At 36.9% G+C, this 25807-nt stretch overlaps 1 protein-coding gene across 8 annotated transcripts in view; it reads left to right on the plus strand.

Moving 5' to 3' along the window:
- ITSN2 (intersectin 2) overlaps positions 1-25807 on the plus strand; it is a 128074-nt gene that overhangs the window by 32059 nt on the left and 70208 nt on the right. For 6 of the 8 annotated variants that reach the window (XM_077843920.1, XM_077843924.1, XM_077843927.1 and 3 more), the window contains 15 exons: positions 1998-2090; positions 3763-3826; positions 5021-5184; positions 6489-6695; positions 6818-6914; positions 7925-8064; positions 12077-12140; positions 12684-12821; positions 13272-13357; positions 14046-14308; positions 15180-15329; positions 17575-17715; positions 18912-18999; positions 22722-22861; positions 23833-23913. In XM_077843920.1, the coding sequence (XP_077700046.1) occupies positions 1998-2090; positions 3763-3826; positions 5021-5184; positions 6489-6695; positions 6818-6914; positions 7925-8064; positions 12077-12140; positions 12684-12821; positions 13272-13357; positions 14046-14308; positions 15180-15329; positions 17575-17715; positions 18912-18999; positions 22722-22861; positions 23833-23913 (1916 nt within the window). The remainder of the gene's footprint in view (positions 1-1997; positions 2091-3762; positions 3827-5020; positions 5185-6488; positions 6696-6817; positions 6915-7924; positions 8065-12076; positions 12141-12683; positions 12822-13271; positions 13358-14045; positions 14309-15179; positions 15330-17574; positions 17716-18911; positions 19000-22721; positions 22862-23832; positions 23914-25807) is intronic. The other 2 variants (XM_077843922.1, XM_077843926.1) reach the window with 1 other exon arrangement.

The raw sequence follows: 25807 nt of genomic DNA on the forward strand, positions 1-25807 counted from the left end.
CAAGCATGAATGGGGGCAGGGGTGGAGGGAGAGAATCTCAAGCAGACTCCCTGCTGAGCACAGAGCCAGATTTGGGGCTTGATTTCCTGACCCATGAGATCGTGGCCTGAGCTGAAATCACAAGTCTGATATTTAACCAGTTGAGCCACCCAGGTGCCCCAATGTCTTTTTACTTTCTTAACAGTGTCTTTAAGAAAGAAGTCCAGCTTATCAAAAAATTTTAATAATTTGCATGTTTTGTGTCCTAAAATCATTTCCTAATCCAGTCACAAAGATTTTCTTCTTTGTTTTCTTCAAGAAGTTTTATAGATTGGCTCCTGTGTTTAATTTTGTAATCCACTTAGAGATAATTTTTTGTATGTGGTGCAGGATTGAGTGGTTTGGTTTTTGTTGTTGTTGTTCATGTACATGTCTACTCTTTCAGCTTGTTTCAATGAAGAGTTATCCTTTCCCCATTGAATTATCTTGACCTCTTTGTTGAAATCAACTGACAATGTATTTGTAGGTTTATTTCTTTTTAATTATCCTCAGGGCAGATAGTTTAAGATCCTCAGTTAAGTCTGTGGATTCTGATCTTGTCTTCAACACTTACCAGCTCTGGTACCTTGTGCAAATTATTTAATCTCTCCATGCCTCTGTTTCCTCCTCTGTAAAACAATGATACCAGTAATAGTTACCTCATGGAATTCTTGCGACTGTTTAGAAACAGTACACATAAAGCTCTTAGAGAAATACCTAACACGTGGCACATTAAATGCTAGCTATTATTATTTTACCAATCTAATAGATGAAGAATTATATTTAGTGTTATTTTTAGAGTAGATACACTATCTATTACATACAGTCTTCACAACAACCCTGTAAAGTTATATAATCTTCCTAATTTTTGGAGGTGACAGCTGAGGTATAGAGAACATAAGCATTTTATCCATAAATATTGAGAGACAATGTAGCACAGAGTTCAGAGTACCTGGGTTCTAATCTCAGCACTGCCACTAATTAGTTGGGTGACCACCATAAGTTTTGGTTTCCTTACCTGTGTCAGGGGTATAATAGTAGTATCTAATGTACAGGGTAGTGGTGGGGAGTCAGTGAGTTACGGCATAAAAAGTCCCTGACATAGGGTCCAGGCTCAGTAAAAGTGAGCTGCTTCCTTCTTTGTCATCCTTTGTTGTTGTCGTTGTTTTCTGTTGTCATCATCAGTTTTCCAGATTCCTATGGTAGTAAAGCAGTCTACATCCACACTCCTAGTCACAGGAGTCATGACAGATTAATTTGTTCACTGATAAACCAAGTAGGTGTCTACTTTGTATGTGGTATTTATTTAGAAAGCGTATAGATGTAGGTGTTTTAGGAACTTCTTCAGTATATCTGTTTCTGTATTTTTAACTTTAATCTTAAAACTTATCTTTAAAAGAGGATGTTTCAGTAATCCATTCATTTAAGGCTAAGAAATATTTATTAAATCAGATCCATCTTAGTGTTTCAAAGTATAGTGGGAACCTACTTTTCAATGATAGTCATTCTTGGAAACAACTCTGTAGGCAGATTTTTATACCATAAACAGCAAACATGTATGAGTTTATGTATCTAAACATTTTTGGTTTCTTATTAGTGAAAGTTGGGTAAACTGAAAAGGTAGTCAGAAGTGAAGTATAGATGGTTATTAGCTATGTTGATTGTGTAAAGAGGATGGGAATAATATTTTATTAATCTTCTTATTTCTGGAATTTAGCCTATTGCCTGTATCTATTGAGTGGTATACAGTAATTGTTCTATAGATGTTAATTGGTTGAATGAGCGAAGAACTTCAGGGCTGTGCCATATATATAGTCATGAGAGCTCTACTCTGTGTCATGCAGGATAGAGTACTGTCACTAAATGGACACCTGTGATCATATTTACATTTTAGAAGTATTTTGAGCATTCTCGTGTGTGTGTGTGTGTGTGTGTGTGTGTGTATACTATAATTTCTTTGTCTTTTACTTATGGTTTAGGAGGGCCAAACATGTGGGCTATTACCTCTGAAGAACGGACTAAGCATGACAAGCAATTTGATAACCTCAAACCCTCAGGAGGTTATATAACAGGTTTGTATTTATATTTTATTTGTGAGTTATGTCCCTTTTCATTTAATGTCTTAGAATTAGTTTTAATTCGATTACCATCAAATTTGTATTACTAAGTGATAAAATTCCTGCCATTCAGAATTCATGAATTAAAAAAAAAAATAGTGGCTTTCTTATTTTATCTGGAACTGTCTAAATTTGTTTTGGATTTGGCTTATGGAAGATCTTTTCCTAATTCTAAATTATAACCAAGAATGCTGTCCAGTTTCCCACTGTAACATTCTTTCTAGAACATTTTCAATTTATTTCTTAAGGCCGTTGGGACTTTTTTCCAAATGTATTAATATTATCCTAATAGGTTGTGCCAGTTCCCTGTATAACAGTCAGTATTACTAAGTCTAGAAGAAGTGTGCATCAGGCCCATTTCCTTGAAAATAATCTAGAATTTCGTTCCTACAATCTGTTTTTATGATGCTAGTCCTCTGTTTTTGAGAGGTGATCCCAAGTGTTGATTGTTGGCACTAATCCTTGTTTTGCAAGATGACCTCCAGAACCTAAGGAGGATTAATTTTGGTGTGCTTTCAAATTTTTTTCTATCAGTTAAACTTTTTTTCTATGCCAAAGCACCTGAGTGCTTTATTTACAGTAATAGTAACTATAAGGACTAATATTTACCAAATCACTGTATTTCAGATGCTGTACTTAAGTACATTATCTCATTTAATCTTGCAACAACATAGTAAAGTAGCTACTGTTGTCTGTATTTCAGAGTGTTGGTGTTGATCTGGGCTTTGAAACTTTTCAGTCTGATTTTGGAATCCGTCCTCTTAGCCATTATAGTTTAATGTGATTTGTACTTCTATAATAATAGCCACCTTTCCTGGTATCAGGACTGGGATTTGATTACCCTACTTGCAAGTTAATAACGTAGTCTGTTGCTGTCACCTGGATTCGGCACAAGACCCAGGGTTCCTGAGACAGAGACCAAGGACTTTGTTAGAAATGGCACAGCTAGCAGCATGAGCATCAGCATGTTCCTATAGGTTTCTGTGTCCCCTAAGTTCCACGGGGTGATGCAGAGAGCCCAAAAGGATATTAAACATGCAGCGGGTGTTTTATAGGACAGGAACACTGAGCCTGAGGGAACCCACCATTTTTAGCAAGCAGGCTTGTTTTTTGGCCCAGGGAGAAACATTACCTAATCATGCCTCAAGAATGCTCACTGCAAACCCGACTGAGAAACCGCTCAGGTAGAGAGCAGTTAGGGTCTTTCATTCTTGGTACGCACAGCAGGACATAGAGGATTGTGAGAGACCCATGGGGGACTAACCTTCCCAACATCTGGTATTTTTTATTTTAGAACTCTTCTAGGGAATACTGTTTTTAATTATAAATTTTATTAAATGGAAATATTATCAAATAATACCCCAGTTATTATAGGAAACCTAAGATGAATAATGTAATCTTTCATCATTGATTAATGCATATAACTTAATTTGTGGCTTTTTTGTTTTAAAACTGCTCAATCTTATTAATGTAACATAAATAATTTTGTGTATTTCTGTTCTTTAGTGACTGAAATTAAAATGACAAATCAATAGCATTATTATATTGCCCATTATTATTATTCATAGGCATTGGAGGAATTCTATCTACTAATGTGCTATTTGACTTTTGCTTTTATTACCTTCAGGGGATCAAGCCCGTACCTTTTTCTTACAGTCAGGCCTGCCGGCTCCTGTTTTAGCTGAAATATGGTAAGGTATTCTCTTTTCTAGATGAACTTAAATTTCTGATAGTCTGGTTTTGTTTTGTTTTTCTTTAAAGGTTTTATTTATTTATTCATGAGAGACAGAGAGAGGCAGAGACAAAGGCAGAGGGAGAAGCAGGCTTTCTTCAGGGAGCCTGATATGGGACTCGATCCTAGATCCTGGGATCACGCCCTGAGCTGAAGGCCGACACTCAAATGCTAAGCCATCCAGACATCCCTGTTTTTGTTTTTGATACAGTGTTAATATAAAGTTATTTTTACTCATAGTCTGCTCTTACTAAGTATTTCTTCAGCTTTTAGGAAAATAAATTTTACTGAGTAAATGACTAAAAATAATTGAGATTTTGTTCTATTGGACAATTTTTTTTTTTTAAGATTTTACTTATTTGAGTGAGCAAACAGATCAGTAGCGAGGGGGTGGAGTGTGCAGAGAGGGAGGGGCAGAGGGAGAAAGCAGACTCTGGGTGCTCCATCCCAGCACCCTAGGCTCATGACCTGAGCTGAAGGCAGATGCTTACCAACTGAGCCACCCATATGTCCCTCTATTGGACAAATTATTAATGTCCTTTGAATTTTTCAGGAAAAATGGAAGCATCACCATTGAAAAATGTTTCTTTATAATTTGGCAGACTCTCAAAATCTTCTTTCTGTTACTTTGTAGTTATTTATCTCTTTCATCATCTATAAGCCCAAAATTAGCTCTCCCTTTTCCTGCTCCTCCCTTAATCAAAATTGTTCTTCATATTATCTAGGGTTTTGTTTTTTAATGCATTTATAATAGATACCAGTCCCTACCCCATCTTTCTTTCCACTTGGAATATTCCCATACCTGGCAGAGTACTGGACACATAACAAACTTCCAGTAAATATTTGAGCAAATTAATAAATTAAATTTAGAATGATTATACTCTTGAAAGTTTCTTTCTGTCCACACTGGGGGTATCATCCCAAAGGTCTCATAGCTTCTCTACACATGGATTTCATGTAGACTGGCAATATTTCATTAGATGCTATCTTTGGTCAGTATTTCTTAATGTACAGGTTTTAACTTTGCTTGTTTATATATATGTGCTTATTAAGTATTGATCTGTGTGTGAATGCTGTGTCATTTTTTTCCATTTTATCATCCTCAAAAATACTAACCTTACATACCAATCTACCCACCTCATGGTCCTTCTAGGGCTTTATCAGACCTGAACAAGGATGGGAAGATGGATCAGCAGGAGTTCTCCATAGCAATGAAACTCATCAAACTAAAGCTGCAAGGCCAACAGTTGCCCGTAGTCCTCCCTCCTATTATGAAACAACCTCCTATGTTCTCTCCTTTAATTTCTGCTCGTTTTGGTAGGTATTTATTAAATGACAGTTAAACTTGATTCCTAGACATAATATTTAGGGATTAAAAAAGGGTTTGTTAGCCTAAAACAATAATTCTCAGACTCCACGTTAGTTCTCATGTTTGAGATAAGATATGAAACTGACTGTCATAGAAGGGGTGTCCTTGTGTCCCAGTTTTCCAGGGACAGTTCTGATTTATGCCTGTTGTCCTGGCCTCAAGTCTGGTTAGTGTTCTCTTTCACAATTCCCAGTTGGATGATAAATTATATGATCCTCCCTAGTTAGAGCTGATCTTAAATACTATTCTTAGTTTCCTCTCTACTCTGTATGAATAACAGAAAAAAATGTGAACAATTTTAAACTCACTTGAAGTGATTTAAGTTGGGAAGTAATTTAAAATTATTCCTAAGTAGAAATTTTTCTAATTTAAAGGTTAATTACCCAGCTAAATTTAGGGCTAAAAGTTGCAGACTTTGTGCTCCTTAATTTACCATATTCATCAGAGAAAATCCGTTTTCTGTTAATTTTGATTAGCCAATTTCTTATTAATTATATATGAGAAACACTCATTGGGATGGAACATTCAATTAGGTATCTCTGTGTATCTGAAGCTTGTTCTTTCATTCCAGATGTTAGATCTTAAAATACTGAATTCTTACAATGAGCTCTAGAGATAAATACCAGATCATTGTGTGACAACCATACTTATTAGTGTACCTAGTAATCTGCAGTTAGTAAATGAATAAAAGTCATCATTTTATTCCTTTTAAAGAATTGTTCTTAAATCTATGGATGTGTTACTTATAAGAAAAGTGAAATATGTGGCATACTTCTTCTTAAAAATAATGCATATGCATAAATGGGTCTACTAAAGTATCTAGTAACTAGAATATCTTTTGGGGGGAGGGGACATTGGGGGAATATGTATGTATATGTGTTGAGTAACTCAACAGGACTATATTTATTATCCTTACACAAAATCCTACATTTAATCAGGTGATACAGTCTTTCTTTGAGAATACTAACATTTAATTGGAAAAGCCTGCTTAGTTTTCATCATGGTGCTAGAAGAGAGTCTTTAACTCCTTAGTAGGCATTCCCGTAGTTCACATAGGTCAGAATATTGATATTAAAAGCAATGGTGTAATTGCTAAGTCAAAGCTGCTTTAGTGAACTTTTTAACTAAGATTGTTTGTCCGTAGTGTCTCTATAAACCTGGATGTGCCTCACTTGTACTGTCAGTTTGTTTTCTGGCATGTGTTTTATAGTCAATTGCTAGCACTGGGAAATGTGTTCTGTTTTGTGTCTAGGAATGGGAAGCATGCCCAATCTGTCCATTCCTCACTCATTGCCTCCAGTTGCACCTATGACAACCCCCTTATCCTCTGCGACTTCAGGGACCACCCTTCCTCCCGTAATGATGCCGGCTCCCCTAGTGCCTTCTGTTAGCACATCATCACTACCAAATGGAACTCCTGGCCTCATTCAGCCTTTATCCATTCCTTACTCTTCTTCAAGTAAGTAGCTAATGAGTCAGAAACTGTTGGAGAAAGAACTGTTGTGTCCTGGTTGATACAGATTTTATACCTTGTGATATTGTTTAGTGTTAACCTTTTTCTTCATTTCTTTCTTTTCTTAGCATTGCCTCATACATCATCTTACAGTCTCATGATGGGAGGACTCGGCGGTGCTAGTTTACAGAAAGCCCAGTCTCTGATTGATTTAGGATCTAGTAGGTATGAAGGCTTAAAACCTACAACTTTTTATGCTTTCAATAAGGAGTATTTAACAAAAGATTTCTTTTTTTTTTTTTTTTTTGGAAGCTCTGAGCTTATCCAGGTTTTGCTTTATAATGCCCAAATGTAAAAGTGCTTAAGGTAAATTTACTACTTATAACTAATAGAAAATTTTTTATTTTTAGAATCAGTAAATGTTTGAAAAAATGTTTCACATAAACTAAAAACGTTTCTATCTTTTTTTTTTAAGGTTTTTATTTATTTATTCATGAGAGACACACAGAGGCAAAGACATAGGAAGAGGGAGGAGAAGCAGGCTCCATGCAGAGAGCCCAATGCAGGACTCGATCCCCAAACTCTGGGATCACGCCCCAAGCCAAAGGCAGATGCTCAACCACTGAGCCACCCAGGCGTCCCTTCTGCTATCTTTTTAATTAGTCCGGTTTTTGCCCCAAATTATATACTCTATCAAAAAGTCTCACAAACATGGTATATTATTACTTTTTTCTTGAGCAAAGATTTTATTTATTTATTCATGATAGACAGAGAGAGGCAGAGACACAGGCAGAGGGAGAAGCAGGCTCCACGCAGGGAGCCCGATGAGGGACTGGATCCTGGGACTCCAGGATTGTGCCCTGGGCCAAAGGCAGGCACTAAATCGCTGAGCCACCCAGGGATCCCCTGACCTTGTTTTTCATAACATTACTGAGCCATAGTTTGCCCATCAAGAAGGTGGGGACAGTAATACCTTTTGAGATTGTCATGGGGATTAGAAATAGTATTTGTAAAGGCCCTAACACAGTACTCAGCCTGGCATAATGTTCTGTACTTTGTATGGTACTTGTTTTCCTAAGAGTGAGGTTAAATTATTTAAATTTTTAAAATATCAAGCACAAAAGCAATTACTGTTGTACTATAGAAGGTACAATTCTTAATGTCTCTGCCTTATAAGGTTTAACAAAATGTATTTTATTTAGTAACATAAAGATTTTAAATTAATTTTGTTACAGCTCAACGTCCTCAACTGCTTCACTATCTGGGAACTCGCCCAAGACTGGGACCTCAGAGTGGGCAGTTCCTCAGCCTTCAAGATTAAAATATCGGCAAAAATTTAATAGTCTTGACAAAAGCATGAGTGGGTACCTCTCAGGTAAGTGATATGCGGTGTTTAAGAATATGAGAGAGTTAAAGTTTTTTTATATGAATTTCTACTAAAGAACATTTATTTGAGTTTGTACTCTGTAGTTCACCTAAAATTTTAACATCCAAAAAATTTAGCAGCCATTTGATAAATAGAAATATTTTAAGTTGTGTGAGAGTTCAAAATGAGATACAACCTCATTGATTTCTTCAAAGTTCTTACAGTGAAGATGAGCACACAGGTAGACAGCCAACTTTTTGGAAAAAAAGACCTCTGTTTTGAGAAGATTAAGCCTCACCCTCCAGTGTGGTAAAAGGAGAACTTCCCATGACAAGGACCAGCATGTGGCTCCTAGCCCTCCGCTTTTTCCCTGCAGTACCCTTCCTCATTGAATCTTTCTGTACTTGCCCTTACTAAAACCCCCATGAGCATTGCCTGCCCTTTAATGTTCCAACCCAGATGTGCCCATAAGACTCAATCTTAGGTCCTTACAGAACATTGGAGTCCATGCTAGAACATTATCCAAACTTTTCTAATTAAGGATAGTGAAGGGGATATAAACAGAGGATAATAGGCAAGTAGAATTCCTACCTTCTAACTTTCACCCTCTCTCTTCACTCAACAAGTAATTTGCAGTTTAGACAGAGTAATAAAATAAGTGTTTTAAAATAATAGAGCTTTAAAGTTCTAGAGAACATAAAATGGGAGATGGTAATAGTAAAAGGATCAGACAAAAATGTAGGAAGAGAGAGAGCATTTAAGCTCCATCATGAAAGGAAGAGTTAGAGTTTGGACCGATAGAGATTGAAGCTGAGAGCATTTGAGGGTGACAGAAGAACTCTTAAGAGCAAAAAGTACACAGCATGTTTGGAGAGTTTGAAAAGTAGTCTATGGAATTATGAGTATGGGGTCTGTAGTTGTGCATTGGGGCAGGGGAGCAAGAAGGCTTTCGAATTGATTGGACAAGCAAAAATACACAGTGTTTTCTTTAAAGGTATATAACTGTGAAAAAAAAACTTAATAAAAAAGCAAAGTAGGGGGTGATTGGGCCTTGGGTTGGACTGCTCCTTTCTATACACATTAGCTCACCCTGTTTGCCTCTGAGGTCATGTATATCAAAGTCACTAGAAATTGAAGGAAGAAAAAGAAAGACAAGAGAATTATGCACACAAAATTCAGGATAGTAGTTCCCTCTCCTGGAGGAGGTGTGAAGATAAAGTCGTGGAACATAGTTTCAAAGCATTTGGTGATTTAATTTTCTTCCTCTTCCCTTCCCGCTAAACTCTTGTGATTTATTTAGATTAATTCATTGACTCATAGTTTCTGAGCCACATATCTTTTGGGCACTCTGTGATGCACTGGAGTGCACGGAGTTGGGAAGATATGGTCCGTATCTTTGAGGAGTCCATAGTATTTAGATCACATAATCATAGTCTTTGATTAGTGGTTTAAAAATGCTGTGATTGGGACACCTGGAGGGCTAAGTCAGTTAAGCGTCTGACTGCTGATTTCAGCTCAGGTCATGATCTTAAGATTGTGAGATCAAGCCCTGCATTGGGCTCCACGCTCAGCAGCAAGTCTGATTGTCCATCTCCTTTCCTCCCTGCTCACTTGCTCACTCATTCTTTTAATTTTAATAAATTAAAATCCTTAAAAGTAATAATAAAAATGCTGTGATTAATATAGACGAGAAAGTGACTGATGCTGAGGATATGAGAGAATTTCACAGAAGAGATGACATCTGAGCTGGACCGTGTAGGATGAGTAGTCCACTAGGGAGAGAAGGAGAGACTAGCATTATAGGCATAGGAAATAAGATATCCAAAGGACTGGTGGTAGACCAACAGTGTAGAAGTTCATGTGAGCTTTTTGTAGTAGAGGACCCTGATGGCCCTCTGTAGCCCTTTGTATTATTTACACTTGCACATATTTTAGCCTTTCACCAGTAGGTTTTTAATCATTTACCTTCCTTCCTTCCTTCCTCTTGTTTACTCTGTTACCTAATGCTAAGGGATCTACTTTCAGTTGTTTTTGAGCAAAAGCTGAGACATTAGTTATTAGACCTTTTTTTTTTTTCAGTTTGAAATAACCTTCCATTTCTTTTTATTAGAAAAGTCCTCCTTTTAACATAAAGATCTCAAATTTCACTTATGTGAGATCTACTAAGGACTAATTATTTGGGAGATGGTAGAAGCTATTTCCTGTGTTTTTTCCATATGTGATTTCTGTCAAATCACCAGGGTTTTTTTTTTTTTAAAGACTGAAAAAGATTTTTAAGTTATATAACATAAATATCCAATTGCATGTTATAATTTCTGATGTATCTGTGTTTGTTTCATATAGTATAAATAGTCTTGATAACCCAGACCTCACGTTCAAAGCCCAGTGAAACGATGGGTTAGCAACGTTCATGCTGGCTCTGTAGTGGGAGCTGTTGCTGAGGAAGAGTGGGTGGATGTACTCTTTTCTGTGCAGGGTGGTCCTTGACTCAGGCAAAACCCTGAGTAGGGTCTGACTCTTCCAGTACCCATGGCTCAGTCATCACTGGGGAGTGGGAGGTGAGATACCTGCTTCACTGACTAGGACACCTTCCCTAGAGAAGTCATGTTATTTATCATGATCAGAAAGTCACATGCTTGCCCACCAGACATGAATGCTCCTATGAATCAGACAGGACTTTCTGTTCTAAATGAATTCCTGGAATTTTCTGTGTGACCATTATCCTGACATGAAAATGCAGGTAAAGAAGCCTGTCAAACATACTTTTGATTACTGAGGGGGAGAAAAGAAGTTGGAACAGTTTATTACATATGGTAAGCATTCAGTGAATGCTGTTCTTATTCTCAGACCCTATCCCATAAGTCCCCACTGCACCTTAGAGAATTTAGGATTACAACATTATTCGTCACTTTAGCAAATATTTATTAGGCATGTGTGTACCTGGGACTGGGTGTACAGTAATGTTAGTAAATAAGGGAGTCAAGGCTTTTGTCTCCATAGAACTTAGTAGGATAGTAGAAACAGACAATAAACAGGTAAACAGGAAGCTAAATATTACATTACAGATTGTGATGAGAGCTGTGAAGGAAACAAGCAGAAGGTATGTTGGATCATAGGGTGGACAGAAAAGGCATTTCTGAGAAGGTGGCATTAAATTGGTACTTACAGGGGGAGAAGGACCCAGACATGCAGTGATGTTGGATTATAGAACGTGATGTTGGATATGGGTGTACATGAGACAGAGGGATCAAGGGTGACTTTCTGCTTTCTGGCTTGAGCCACTGGAGAAGCAGTGATGCCACTCAGAGAGAGGGGAAGGCTGAAGGTAAATGGTTTGGGTGAAGATTAGGAAGAAGGGTGTGAATGGGGATTGAGAGAGTCATTTTGTACATATTCGGTTTGAGATGCCTGTAAAATACTTCAGAAGTTTTTTTAGTTGGATATAGATGTCTAAACCAGAGCAAAGGTTTGAGCTAGGGTGTACATTTGTGAATTATCTAAATGCTATTTAAAGTCACAGATAGAAATGTGAACACACAAAGAGAACAGAGAGCCCAGGACAGAGCCTTGGGGAATGCCAGGATTTACAGGTCATTTGGAAGAGGGAGAGTAGAGACAGAGGAAAGATCAGAGAGAGATCAGAAAGTCAGAAGATGCTAAGAAAGCAGTGCTTCAAGGTACACAGGGAGAACGAGGAGGCCAGAGAGCTCAGCAGCCTCCAGTACTTTCTGTGGCAGCACATGGTCCTCCGTTTTGGTCAGTGGTGTGTACTGTTATTTTCTGAAACAACATGGGGGAATGCTTGAGTTACCAATTCTTGATTTTAAATTCCTTTGGGCAATGACTGTGTTTTGGTTACTGCTGAATGCTCAGCACCTCTTTGGTAAAACCTTTTTGATGTTAAAAGTTCCCAGGATAGCAGCAGTATTATTTTATAGAATACAGTTATTTGGGTTTGCATGACTTTAAAGACGCTAAAGAATTTTGTTTCTTTCTTTTCTGGTTTTCCCCACTCAATCAGGTTTTCAAGCTAGAAATGCCCTTCTTCAGTCAAATCTTTCTCAAACTCAGCTAGCTACTATTTGGTGAGTTTGTCCACTAATTCATGATTTTTAACGATATATCCTTTGTTGTAAGAAAAATACTGTTTCTGTAAAAGTTTGTGACTCAAAGATGTTCCATAAAAGCAGCCATTTGAAGGTTAATGCAACCTTGAAAGCCAGTAAAACTGTACAAATTGTTATTCTTGACAATGTGGCATTTAATTATTTTGCAAGTAAAACTAGTTTGCCTTTTCATAATGGCAACTATGGAAAGTTAGAGAATATCTCATTTGTTATTTAGAGCTAAATGTGATTTGAAAGGTGAATTATCCATGAAATGGAGACAAGCCACCTTTTCAGAAGGAATCTTTCCTTTTCTGTTTCAAAGTTTCTCCCCACCCTTGGGTGAGAGGACAATAAAGGGTAAAAATAAACTCTTTTCCCTATATACTTAGATTTTACTAAAATATATTAACCCAACTGTTTTACTGTCATTATTCTCATTTTAAAATTAAATATTAAACTTTTGAAAATACTTTAAGTAGACTTTGTTTATAAGCTGGTGAGCGTTCACATTTGCTTTAGGACTCTGGCTGATATTGATGGGGACGGACAGCTGAAAGCTGAAGAATTCATCCTTGCAATGCACCTCACTGACATGGCCAAAGCTGGACAGCCGTTGCCACTGACGTTACCTCCTGAGCTTGTCCCTCCGTCTTTCAGGTGGGCATTTCTTGAGATGAAGAGGCATGGTTTTGATTCCTGGGCAGACATGATTACTACATTGTGATCTCCTAAGGCCTCTGCTCTAGTTGAGTGAGAAGTTAAATATTTACAATCCATTTGATTTTGGTATTTAATGAGTTACACCAGGAAGGAATAAAAATAGGTGTGTTTCCACCACATTATAGATAAGGAAACTGACAACTACAAGATTAAGAGCAAACATGCTCATGGCCAATAATCAGTAAATGGCAATGGAAATCTAAATCTCTCTAGCTAGATAGTCCATATCCTGCTGTACACTGTGACTTTAGACCTTCTTGCATTCTAAATGTCTTTAATACTGCATTCTAAATATTAAATGGCTCAAGTCATTGGTAGTCTAGCTGTATATACAGTCTAGAAATTCCCAGACTGCATGTTGTTAAATTTGTTGTCTGCTTTTCTTAGAGGAGGAAAGCAGATTGATTCTATTAATGGAACTCTGCCTTCATATCAGAAAATGCAAGAAGAGGAACCTCAGAAAAAATTACCAGGTAACATGGAGTGTCTAAGTTGTGTATCTATAGTGGGTTCTCTTAAATTTTACTGTAAGATGTAAATGAGTATTTAGAATTTTCACATTCTTAATATTTTATATGCTATAAGAGAAAATTATTTCATAAGTTGGGTTGGATTTTGCTATCAATAAAATTAAGATAGTTAAAAATGAGAAGTGTATTTAGGAAGAAGAGATAGTGTATGTATTTGGCAAGAATGTGTATATTAGACAACTTAATTAAAATGTTTATCCCACTTAAGAAAAATCACTATAGCAAGCTTTGTGATGAAATCTTCAGCTATAAATGAAAGTTTAAATATTGATTGAAGAAGCACGTGGGTAGATATTTTAAAGTATTAAGATGTTAATGAAATATATCAAATAAAACAAGTATATAGCCATATAGCTTTGTTTGTCCTTGAAGAAAATACTGAGAAAAAAGTGGCAGGAATAGTAAAATTATTTTTCTCTCTCAGATGGATTCAAACTTAGAAATTTGTTTTCCAAAAATGAATATTCTTAGATGAAAGTAAATACTATTTACATTTGAGTTAAAATTGTCCTTAGAAGAACTATCCAGAGAGAAACAGCACTCAAATGATCACAAGGCATGAGTGTGTTGAAACTGGAATCCACGTTCTTGGGCTCTTCATGTGAGAGTGCTTACAATATACTTTATTTAGTTACTTTCGAGGACAAGCGGAAGGCCAACTACGAGCGAGGGAATGTGGAACTGGAGAAGCGGCGCCAAGCCTTGATGGAGCAGCAGCAGAGGGAGGCAGAACGTAAAGCCCAGAAAGAAAAGGAAGAGTGGGAGCGAAAACAGAGAGAATTACAGGAGCAAGAATGGAAGAAACAACTCGAATTAGAAAAACGCTTGGAGAAGCAAAGGGAATTGGAGAGACAGCGGGAGGAAGAAAGGAGAAAAGAGATAGAAAGACGAGAGGTTATTTTTAAGTTATTTTTGTTTCCTAAGAAAATGATTATATTTAATAAGTGGCTCCATTCCATTTGATTTAAAAATGGGTATTTTTCTTGTGCCTCTTTCTCTGCATCATTCATTCTTACCCTCTCCAACTCTGAACCTTCCTTCCCTTGCTGAGAGGAGGAGGGCCCTTGCTTGTGAAAGGTTTTTAGGGTTGGTAACTGGTAGCAAAGGCATGTCTGCAAATGATATGTCACTCAGAGGAGTACTGATTGCAAAGCTGAGATGAGCAAAGAGCTGAGGTTAGTGAGCCAGAGGAAGGAGTCCCTCCAGGCAGATCATGAATGAAAGGAAGCTTTGGATCCAGAGTAAGAAGCCACAGAATTAGAGCAGCAGAAAGCTGCTGAGACCGTGGGGCCGAAGGTCTGGAGGGGAAACACAAGGGTGAGCTTGCACAGGTCCTTGGGATAAATGCTGTTGTGTGGTGTCCCCAGAAGAACTGGCTTTGTTTTAAGGGGCTTGGGATGGAGCACAGTAAATCATAATGACACTGAAGTAATGTCAGTAGAAGGTGTTTCTTCTCTGACACCAGAATAAAGGTACAACAGTTCCTATTAACGTTTTTATTTCTGGAATTGTCCTTTTGTTTAAGATAAAAGTTAACTACAAACAAGAAGATGGTCCCATGAAACAATCAAAAAGTCTAACGGGTAATGTTGCTTTTGTGGAAGTCTGTAGGGGTTAGGCCCACTGATAAAACTGGGTTTGCTCAGAGACCCTTAGGCTAAAGCCCACTAAGTGCTAAAGGCTGCCTCACCTTTATCTTGGTCATCCCATCAGTTTTTGAATGATGCAAAATTGTTAAGTTAAAAATATTATTCATTATTTTCAGGCAGCAAAACAGGAACTTGAAAGACAACGTCGTTTAGAATGGGAGAGGATTCGTCGACAAGAGCTTCTCAATCAAAGGAATAGAGAACAGGAAGAAATTGTCAGGTTAAACTCTAAAAAGAAGAGTCTTCATCTTGAGCTGGAAGCACTGGTATGGCTAAAGTTTAAGTGAAATTTCTCTGAATGATGCTGGAGTTACCTGTTGAAAATGTCATTTTTTTTTTTTTTTAAGATTTATTTGTGAAAGAGAGCAAGCAAGCACAAGGTGGGGGGATGGGCAGAGGAGAGGGAGAGGTGGACTCACCAGGGACCCTGACTATGTGGGACTCTCAGGGTCCTGGGATCAAGACCTGAGCTGAAGACAGATGCTTAATGGAGTGAGCCACCATGTATAGCCATGTTGTAGAGCCAAGCTTAGTTCTTCTTTAATTGGAGCCTAACATTTTATTTGGTTGATGACTTGAAATTAAAATTTTTAAAAATCACATTTACAGTCAGAAAGGTACTATTTTATGCCTTCAAATGGATATAAAAGCATATCACAATTATTATTCATGCTATAGTACTAAAAATCGTTTACTTCTTTGTGTAGCTATTTAGATTTCTGTCTAAACCATTATTTTGACTATATTTGTCCTTAAAAGTATAATAGGAGGGAACCTTAAGATTTAGTTTTTTTTCCCCCCAAGAACCTGGATTACATACCAAGCAGTAGCATAGATTAATGTGCAGTCTGGAAGGTCTAGAGCCTAAAAATGCTGAAGATAGTCACATGAACTTGAGGGTGAACATAGCATATTCCTTTTAGCATGTATTTCTCAAATATAAAATATACTTTTCAGTAAAAGCTTTAATTATCAGCGATTTTTAAGCTTCATTTCTCCTCCTTACCTTGCTGTATTAGTCTGCTAGAGCTGCCATAACAAAATACCACAGACTGGTATTTTGCTAGACTGCTGTATTTTGCCATAACAAAATACAACAGAAATTAATTTTCTCACAATTTTGGAGGCTGGAATCCAAGATCAAGATGTCAGCAGGCTTGGTTACTTCTGAGACCTCTTTCCTTCCCTCACAGATGGCTGCCTTCTTGCTGTGACCTCACATGGCCTCTCCTCTGCCTGTGCATCTCTGGTGTCTGTTTTGTGTCCACATTTTCTTATGTCATAAATCAGATTATATTAGGGCCCATCCATATAACCATATTTAACCTATGATCTCTTTAAAGACCTGTCTCGAACATGAGAGACTCCTAACTCTGGGAAATGAACGAGGGGTGGTGGAAAGGGAGGTGGGTGAGGGGTGGGGGTGACTGGGTGACGGGCACTGAGGGGGGCACTTGATGGCATGAGCACTGGGTGTTATTCTATATGTTGGCAAATTGAACACCAATAAAAAGTAAATTTATTAAAAAAAAAAAAAAAGACCTGTCTCCAAATACAGTCACATTCTGAAGTCCTGGGGATTAGGACTTCAACATAATAAATTTGGGGGGAATACACTTCAGCCTATAACACTTTACCCTTCTCCTTAGCCTCCATTAAGAATCTCTGCTGGTTTTTTTTTTTTTTTTTTTTCACCTACTTCTTAGAAGAAAAGAAAAGGAATATTTGATGTAGGAGAATAGAATTGTGGCCAAAAAGGTCCTCCTGGACCCTGTTTAATTAGAGGAAATTAGATGAAAACATGGGTAGAAACAGAAGTTTAGAGAAGGTAATGCTAAAAGTCACATGTAGATGTTTATTTCTCATTATTCTTTGAGGCTGTCTTTATTTTAGTACTATAAATTAATGCCTAATTGTTGAATTCAGAAAAAATTCAGTGTGCTATGTTTATGCTTGCTCATCTTAACATCTGGGCTTTTAGGCTGTGAGAATGGTACATTTCCTGCTAATAATAACTGGAGTTAACAGATACAACTCTAGAACACATTCCACCTAGTTTTATTTATTTATTTGTTTTTAGGTAGGCTCCATGCCCAATGTGGGGTTGAACAACCCCCAGATTAAGAGTCACATGCTCTACAGACTGAGGCAGCCAAGTACCTCATACCTAGTTTTACATATTTATCTAGACTGAGTATAAATGATAAATAACATTTAAAAGTTTTTTTTTAATTTTTTTTTATTTTTTTATTTATTTATGATAGGCACACAGTGAGAGAGACAGGCAGAGACACAGGCAGAGGAAGAAGCAGGCTCCATGCACCGGGAGCCTGACGTGGGATTCGATCCCGGGTCTCCAGGATCACGCCCTGGGCCAAAGGCAGGCGCTAAACCGCTGCGCCACCCAGGGATCCCAACATTTAAAAGTTTAAATAAGAATATGATTCTCCTGATAAGAGCTCTTCTTATTAGCATTTTATGTTACTGTATATTTATATGCTCTTCCTATAGAATGGCAAACATCAGCAGATCTCAGGCAGACTTCAAGATGTCCGACTCCGAAAACAAACTCAAAAGACTGAGCTGGAAGTTCTGGATAAGCAGTGTGACCTGGAAATTATGGAAATCAAGCAACTCCAACAAGAACTTCAGGTTAGTCCTTTGCTACTGAATTGTCCATAAACATGAGCAGTTGTTAATAATTTTTACTAATAGAATAGTTTTCGCTTTTGGGGTGATGAACCTCTTTGATAGGCTTCATTCCTAGAAGGATGTAAATATACACCATCTTGTATATAATACCAGGAAACTCATATGCTACTCTACATCTGGTTAAATTCTGCTTCATATTTGTACATAAATGGATGTTTATCACTTTGGTTTTCAAGTCTTTAATAAATGTATAGATATACATTGTTTATTGCTACTACTTTCAGGAAATTTTGACTTAATGTTATTCCTTCACAGTTATGGTGAGAGTGTTGAATGTGTATGTCCCTCGGGGACTTAGTAATCTTCTTTACTTATGCAGTAGGGTCTAGGTCAGTTACTGTGGTTTGCAGAATAGGGACTCTGAAAGCATTCTGCATCTTTAGAGTCCTCCTCTCACCAAATCTCTGTTTCTGAATGGACTGGCAGTTAATTAACAGTCTTCTTACTGTGTTACAGCAGGTACAGATAGAGGCCAAATAACATTTCTTGTCTGATTTAAACCTGCTTCCCTAGTTAACTCCTGCATTTTAAGTATCTGTTTGATATTCATCCTGCAGTGTCAAGACTTGCTTACAAATACTGTCTAGTGCAAATAGCAAAGGCACCTTTCACCTTGTGCCTGCTGACATCCAGCAGTACACTGAAAATTTTAAGACTTCTAGACACACCCCATTAACAAAGATTTTCTTCACCAAACCTTTTCTTTCCAGTCAATTGTTCATAAATGGATTTATGTTTAAATATTTGTATTTTGGGATCCCTGGGTGGCGCAGCGGTTTGGCGCCTGCCTTTGGCCCAGGGTGCGATCCTGGAGACCCGGGATCGAATCCCACGTCGGGCTCCCGGTGCATGGAGCCTGCTTCTCCCTCTGCCTGTGTCTCTGCCTCTTTCTCTTTCTCTCTCTGTGACTATCATAAATAAATAAAAATTAAAAAATAAAAAAAAATAAAAAATAAATATTTGTATTTTAAATCATGCAGAATTCCATTCTGATTTACTCATAAGTTGTAAGCAGTTTACAGCTATGAATTATTCCTATACTTAAGTTTTTAGAGTGATTAAATCATATTTTTAAGTTTTCAAAAAATTCTCAGCATGACAGATTTTTAATTAGAGACTACTTTTTTTTTAACAAGGATTATCAAAATAAGCTTATCTATTTGGTACCTGAGAAGCAATTATTAAATGAAAGAATTAAGAACATGCAACTTGGTAACACACCTGGTAAGTCTCTAAGGTTTGTTTTACCTCTTTTGTCCTTCTCTGAATGATCATGAGTCATACTCTGTTACTTGTTAAAAGTAACTTGAAAAACTTGAAAAAAATCACAGATGTTAGAGCATTTTTAGTGATAAAAAGTAAATAAAAATGAAATAAGTAGTCATTGTGATTTGCCTTCCTATCTTGATAATATTTTATTTATATGTTTCAAGTATTAATGTTAGACTACAATTAAATCTAAGTTTGACTCTAACACAAGACTGTAAGTGCATTTTGGCAAAACTCTACACTAATGGTAAAGAACTACTGAGATTTTACCAAGCCTGTGAGATTCTGGGTGATAGTGTACAGCAGTATTAATCCTAAGCAGAACGGAATGCCTTTCCAGACATTTCATATTGCCTGATTCATATAAAGACTTTTATAACCTTGGCCCTCTGACACCTTTGGAACAAGATATTCCAAGTAATTTGTGTGAATGTAACATTTTTCTTGATCCAGGTCTCAACCAAGATCTTAAAAAAAAGATCTCTAAATTGGATAGCATGCCAGTAATGACATAGCAGAAGAAAGGTTTATTTAAAAAAAGTAAATCTGCAAATACCATGTTAGAAAGTCAAGTATCCTAAATGTCTTCCTTTGAGTATCTATCAATCTTTCAATTCCAGGGCTCTTTATTATACTTTTGGTTCTTTAGGAAGTCCAGTAAATAGCATCCCTCATCTTTGCCCAATTCTGAACAAACAGAGAAATAAAAGCAAAGGAATAAGACACACAAGAGATCAAAATATTGCCTCATTTTTGGTAAAGCTGATATTGGACAGCTTGGCTTAGCTGTGAGGACGACAACCACCCCTGTAAAACTGGGTGTACAATGAAGTAGAACAGGTTTTCCATGGGCAGTTCAGTCTCAAGAATGCAAGGAATAGGAAGGGTCTAGGCTATGTATGCCCAAGTCCTTACCTTGAGCTCACCAATTACTGAAGGAGTAGAAAGAAGCTGAGAATGTTGTCCCAGTGAAAGGCTGTTTACGGGGAAGAAACACCAAGAATAGAGAATTTTACTTTTGTCAGCTATTTGTGCTGTGTCTCCTACCTTCCAGTGAAACAGTCTGTCTATGTTTCAGACCATCTTTCTTGCACATAATTGTTTTCTTGTCTGTTCAAAGTATATCCACCCCACCTCACCCCTTCACAGGCATTCCAGAGGCGAGATGAGCCAGCCCTCCTGATGTGTGCAGTCGCAGAAAGTATAGCATCACTCTCATTGTTTCAGTATTTGGATTGTGAATGGAATATAGATTATGTCTTATTGGGGACCTGGTAGAGCTAGTCTTTCTCTATAGAACGTGATCCAGGTCACCTGTTGTTATAGTTATCAGTTCAAAATAGGAAGCTCTTGTTTGCAATTTGCAAAGTGCCTTGTATCCCTTATATTCCTTTCTGATCTCTGTTGCCATTGCAGATTACCAGCTATGTGCCAAGCACCATACTAGGCAGTTTTCATGTGCTGTGTCTGTCGCTTAATCTTCACAGCAGCCCTGTGAAGTGGGTATTGCTATTCCCATCGTGCAGCTCACCAAAACACGAGGCTCAGAAAGATTAAGTAGTTGCCTAATATGGCGAAATAGTTATTCTCAAATTCTTGTCTGAGTCCAAAGCCCACTGTGCCACCATGTTGTCTCTCTTGATTTTTAGTTACCTAACATGGTACTCACAGGTATGATCTATTCAAATTCAGTATTAAAACATCCATAATTAGGGATGCCGGGGTGGCTTAGTGGTTGAGGGTCTGCCTTTGGCTCAGGGTGTGATCCCAGAGTCCCAGGATCGAGTCCCACGTCGGGCTCCCTGCATGGAGCCTGCTTCTCCCTCTGTCTGTGTCTGCCTCTCTCTGTGTCTCTCATGAATAAATAAATAAAATATTTTTTAAAAATTAAAAAAATACATCCATAATTAGTGATGTTCATTTTGAAGAGTACTAGGAATATAAATTAACTTATTTTTTCCACATTGCTTATCTCCCAGCTTAACTAGATTCTGAACTCCTTGAGGATAGGACCCATGCCTTATCCTTCCTTTTCACCTGCTATTGAGCATAGTACAGTGCCTTGCACATAGATGTGTAATTTAACGATAACATATTTGTTGAAATACTGGAAAGCCATTAGAGAATCATAAGAGAATTTAGCAAGGTGTCTGGATAAAAAGTGAGCATATAAAATTCAGTCAAAAGTACTTAATTAGAAAAATATGAACAAAGGTTCCATTTACATTAGCATTCTCATTATTATGTATAAAGAAATGTATAGCTATAAAATTTTACTGATAGATATGAAAAATTCCTGGATAAGTAGGTACATGTTATATTCCTGAATGATCCGGCTCAGGATTGTAAAGATGTCAGTTCTCTACTACTTCATCCCATACATTCAGTTCCATTCAGATTTCTTTAAGTGAAACCTGGCAAGAAAATTCACAGATTCACCCAGAAGAGAAAATGTGCAAGATTAGACAAGACTTGAAAAAGAATAACATTAGTGAGGGGAAGACACTTGCTTTACCAGGTATCAAAACATGTTAGGAAAGCTGTAGTCCCTAAAATAGTGTATTATTGATCAGAAAGAAAACATAGAACATTGGAGCTGAAAAGAAGATCCAGAAACAGGCCTGTGTATGTATGACAATTTATGATATGATAAAGTTGGCATTTAATACAAGTGGGGAAAGGATGGGCTTTCAGTAATCACTGTCACTTAAGTGATTTGGGAGACAGTTGATTCTCAGAAAGGGAGGTGGGGAAGCTCTTTTCCTCACTGTATGTACAGAAATGAATTCTAAGTAAACTAAGAGGATAAACAAAAAATACTTTCAGAAAAAATGTTAAACAATGGAAAACATTTTTGTAATCTCAGTGTCAGGAAAGTTTCTTCAAACAACCTAGAGCTATGAAGGAAAATATTTACAGATTTGATGTTATAAAAATGAACTTTTTCATGATGAAAGGCATCATAAACAGTAGAGCATTTAAAATACATACAGTACAACAAGAATTTAGAGTTGCTGCAAATCAGAAATGAAGACAACCCAGCAGGAAGAAAAACAGCAGTGGATGGGGCAAGGCAATCCAAGAGAGTGCCAGTGAGCCAGTAGGTGTTGATTTGATTTCAGTTGTTATCAAGGAAATACTTAAAGTAACAATAAGGTTTCATTTTTTTGCCAATTAGAGAAAATGAAAAAAGATTGATAATATCCATGTTGATGAGGATATGCAGAAACAGATATACTTTGGTGTCATTTTATATTAGTGCACCTTTTTGGAAAGACAGTGTGGCAGTTCCTGTCAAAATTCAGAGTGTTTAAGTCCTGTTTTTACATGGCAATTCTTTCATCTCTTAGCCATGTAAAATACTTTCATGTGTGCTTTAAAAATGCACGTACAAGAATATTTATTGCAGTATTTTTATATAAATAGTAGAAAATTAGAAACAACCTAATGCCAATCCAAAAGGGGATAGTTATGTAAATTATGAAATAGCCATAATGTAGACTACCATGGAGCAATTTTAAATTTATATCTTTTTTTCCAGTGTTACTGAGATAGCATACACTGAGTTTAAGGTATATAGCATAGGGGTTTGACTTAGATATGACAGTAAAAGTCAACTACCAGTAGTGACATAAGAATTTCTACCAAATGTAAACTATCTGATGTTTGTATTTCAGATTTAGGGATTGGTTTGCTTCATAAAAAATCATTGGAAAAGGAAGAATTATGCCAAAGACTTAAAGAACAATTAGATGCTCTTGAAAAAGAAACTGCATCTAAGCTATCTGAAATGGATTCATTTAACAACCAACTAAAGGTATTTATCTTCTATTATATTCATTTTTAGGTAGCTGCCTTCTTATCCTCCTCATTTTGATTTAGTAGGATGAGTAACTAAAGCTATTATTGTTATATGGAGTATATTTGCATAATTTATCTTATAATTTGAGCTATACCAGGATTACAAGATTCCTTTTAAATGTTCTCTGTAGATATTATAAACATGGTGTTATGTAATGAAACCTACCATTTACCATAGTTCCCAGTTCTTGACTGCTTTTATTGGCATCTGTACATTTTAAGAATAAGTGCCTTTGTCAGTATAGAAAATTGGTCTCAGCCAACATGATCTTAGGCAAAATTCTAAGATGGTAAATATGGAAAACTATTTAAAATACTTGTAATGGTAGAGGCTTTTATAACCTACTAAATTCTTTTTTTCTGTTTCTTTGTTATAATGTAATTAACCTTTGTGAGGTAATGCAATAATCAGTGAAATCCAAAGCATAATCTGGCACTCAAACTTTGCATGAAAAGTAAGTTCATGATTCATTTTTTACTGCGGTGGCAGAGCAGATGTCCAAAATGTCTACTGTATGCTTACCATTCATATGCAGTATTAGTTATATACTGAAGCCATACCTATGAAAGAAGTATTAAAAGGTAAAAACCAGACTGATGACACATCATTCCAGTTTGGGAATAGTCACAGCTCTCTATCTCTTCATGTGACTTTTGCTGACTTATTTGGAATAATATTACACCAACTATAGAGTGAACATTATGAAGAAAAGAGGCATGGTGGCTTCAGTTATAGAGGGGAAGTTTTAGGTGAATAATGTTAATAATAAATTTTACATGAGCAAATATTCTATAGAAAACATTTTAAAGAAAACCAAATAATTTGTCATTGATGGACAGATAAGCCAGCCAAGTTATCTTCCCTACATAATTTTTTTTTAAATCTGTACATAGTTTAATTGGCTTTTTATCTGCCTTATCTTACAGTGTGGGAATATGGATGACTCTGTTCTGCAGTGCCTTTTGTCTCTGCTAAGCTGTCTCAACAACCTCTTCCTCTTACTTAAGGTTATTTTCTAATATCTAGCTTCTTTTCTTTGAGTTACTTTACTGTTTTCTTTTCTTAAAAACTAGACTATTCTTTGCATTTATCTGAGTATCTTTGTTTGAAATAACATACACAATGTGGACCTTTTTTCTTTCTGTTTGCTTGAGTAGCCTTCTGCTGTCTAACTGCCTGTTTGAGTCTAATGCCAGAAATTCATAGGGTTGCCTGGAGTAACCTGTCTTATGAGAAGCCCAAGACACTTAGAAATAACTACCTATTTCCCTTATAATATCCCTGTGCATTGAGCTCCTGCTGGGATTATTTCTGATTCAATGAAAAAGAAAGCTAAAGGAATGTGAGATTTAATCATTTACCCATATTACTGAAAATCATTGTTTAAAATAAAATTTACACCTTCTGAAATGTGGGGCAAGGTTATGTCATGTATGTACCAGGCTGCTTCCTAATACTGCTATAAGGGAAAATCTTAGAGAACCAGTAATACAGGAGCAGCTTTAGTTACATCTAGTTACAGGCCTCATGTTGTTAGACATGCTTGCACTTCAGATAAAGATGTTTAAATCATATACATAAGTAGCTCACTTTGTCATTTGTAGCACACAGAGTATTTCAAATACTCAGTGAATTTCTGTTTTAATACAAAGAAAGGTGCTTTGTATTTACCTCTTGCTGACCCTAGATTTTGATTGTGCATTCTACAGCAATAGGGCAGTTGAATATATATGTATATGTCTTCACACGCAGTGAAGACAAGAACATGATAAGTACAACTTATTTGTTATTTAAGCAAAGTGTGCAAGTTGGAAAGATGATATCAGCCTTTACTTTATGGTTGTAGCATGAATGGCCAGATCATCTCGTCTTAGAACTTATGCTATAGGTTGCACAGAAATTTCACCCTACATTTCTTCCATCTACAGAATGAGGTTTGACAATGATTGTAGGCTGTACTCACACACAAGTGATTATTTCAGTTAGCATTTGATTCTCCACAGGCCAGCAGATTATTCTTGGCTCTTGTTTTACTTTCTTCCTTCTGCTTCCTGCCTTCCAGCGTTTCACTGCTTGTTGATACTTTCATCAGAGGCAAATTTAGGATTAGAACTAAGAGGGGTTCAAAGTAGTTAGGAGACTGTGTTGTTATGGAAAGCAAGAAGAAAAGAGCCTCATGTAGTCACTCTGCAAAGCACTGCAGAGCAGTCCTTTAACATAGTGCTGAAAATATCTATGGAATTGTCACTGAGACCTTGAAGACCATTCTGAAAGTGCCGTTTTAGTTAAGTGAGCAGAAGCTGAACTGTGGCAGATAAGGAATGAATGGGAGTTGAGGAAGGGCTGAGTGAGTGTGAACAGGCTCGGGAAGGAGAGTGCAAAGAAGGCATGAAGTCAAAGGAAAAGTGTTTTTGTTTTTGTTTTTTTAATTTAAGAAAGACTTGACAAAAAGTTTCAGTTATGCAAAATGGATCAGTTTTGGGATGTGATGTACAGCATGGCTACTCTAGTTAGCAATATCATGTTGTATGCTTGAGATTTGCTAAGATAGAGAAAAATGGTAACTATGTGAGGTAGATAATTGACTTAGTTATGGTGATCGTTTCCCAGTGTGTACCTACCTATATTGAAATATCTCGGTGTACATCTTAAACATATACGATTTGTATTTGTCAATTTTATCTCAAGAAAACTGAGGAGAGAATAATTGAGACCACCCTTGAAGGTGGTATCAGCTTTCTGTGAGACATATGCTTATGTGGGAGAGAGAGAGTTTCTGTCAGGACAGAGGAATGGAAAAGGAGAGACTAGAGCTGGTGAGGTAACTGACCACATCTGTACTGCCTGGCCAAGCCAAATATCTCATTGCTGAATTCCCAGCACCTGTAGGAGTACGTGGAA

Source organism: Canis aureus, chromosome 12, assembly GCF_053574225.1.
Source record: "Canis aureus isolate CA01 chromosome 12, VMU_Caureus_v.1.0, whole genome shotgun sequence".
NCBI classification, from domain to species: domain Eukaryota; kingdom Metazoa; phylum Chordata; class Mammalia; order Carnivora; family Canidae; genus Canis; species Canis aureus.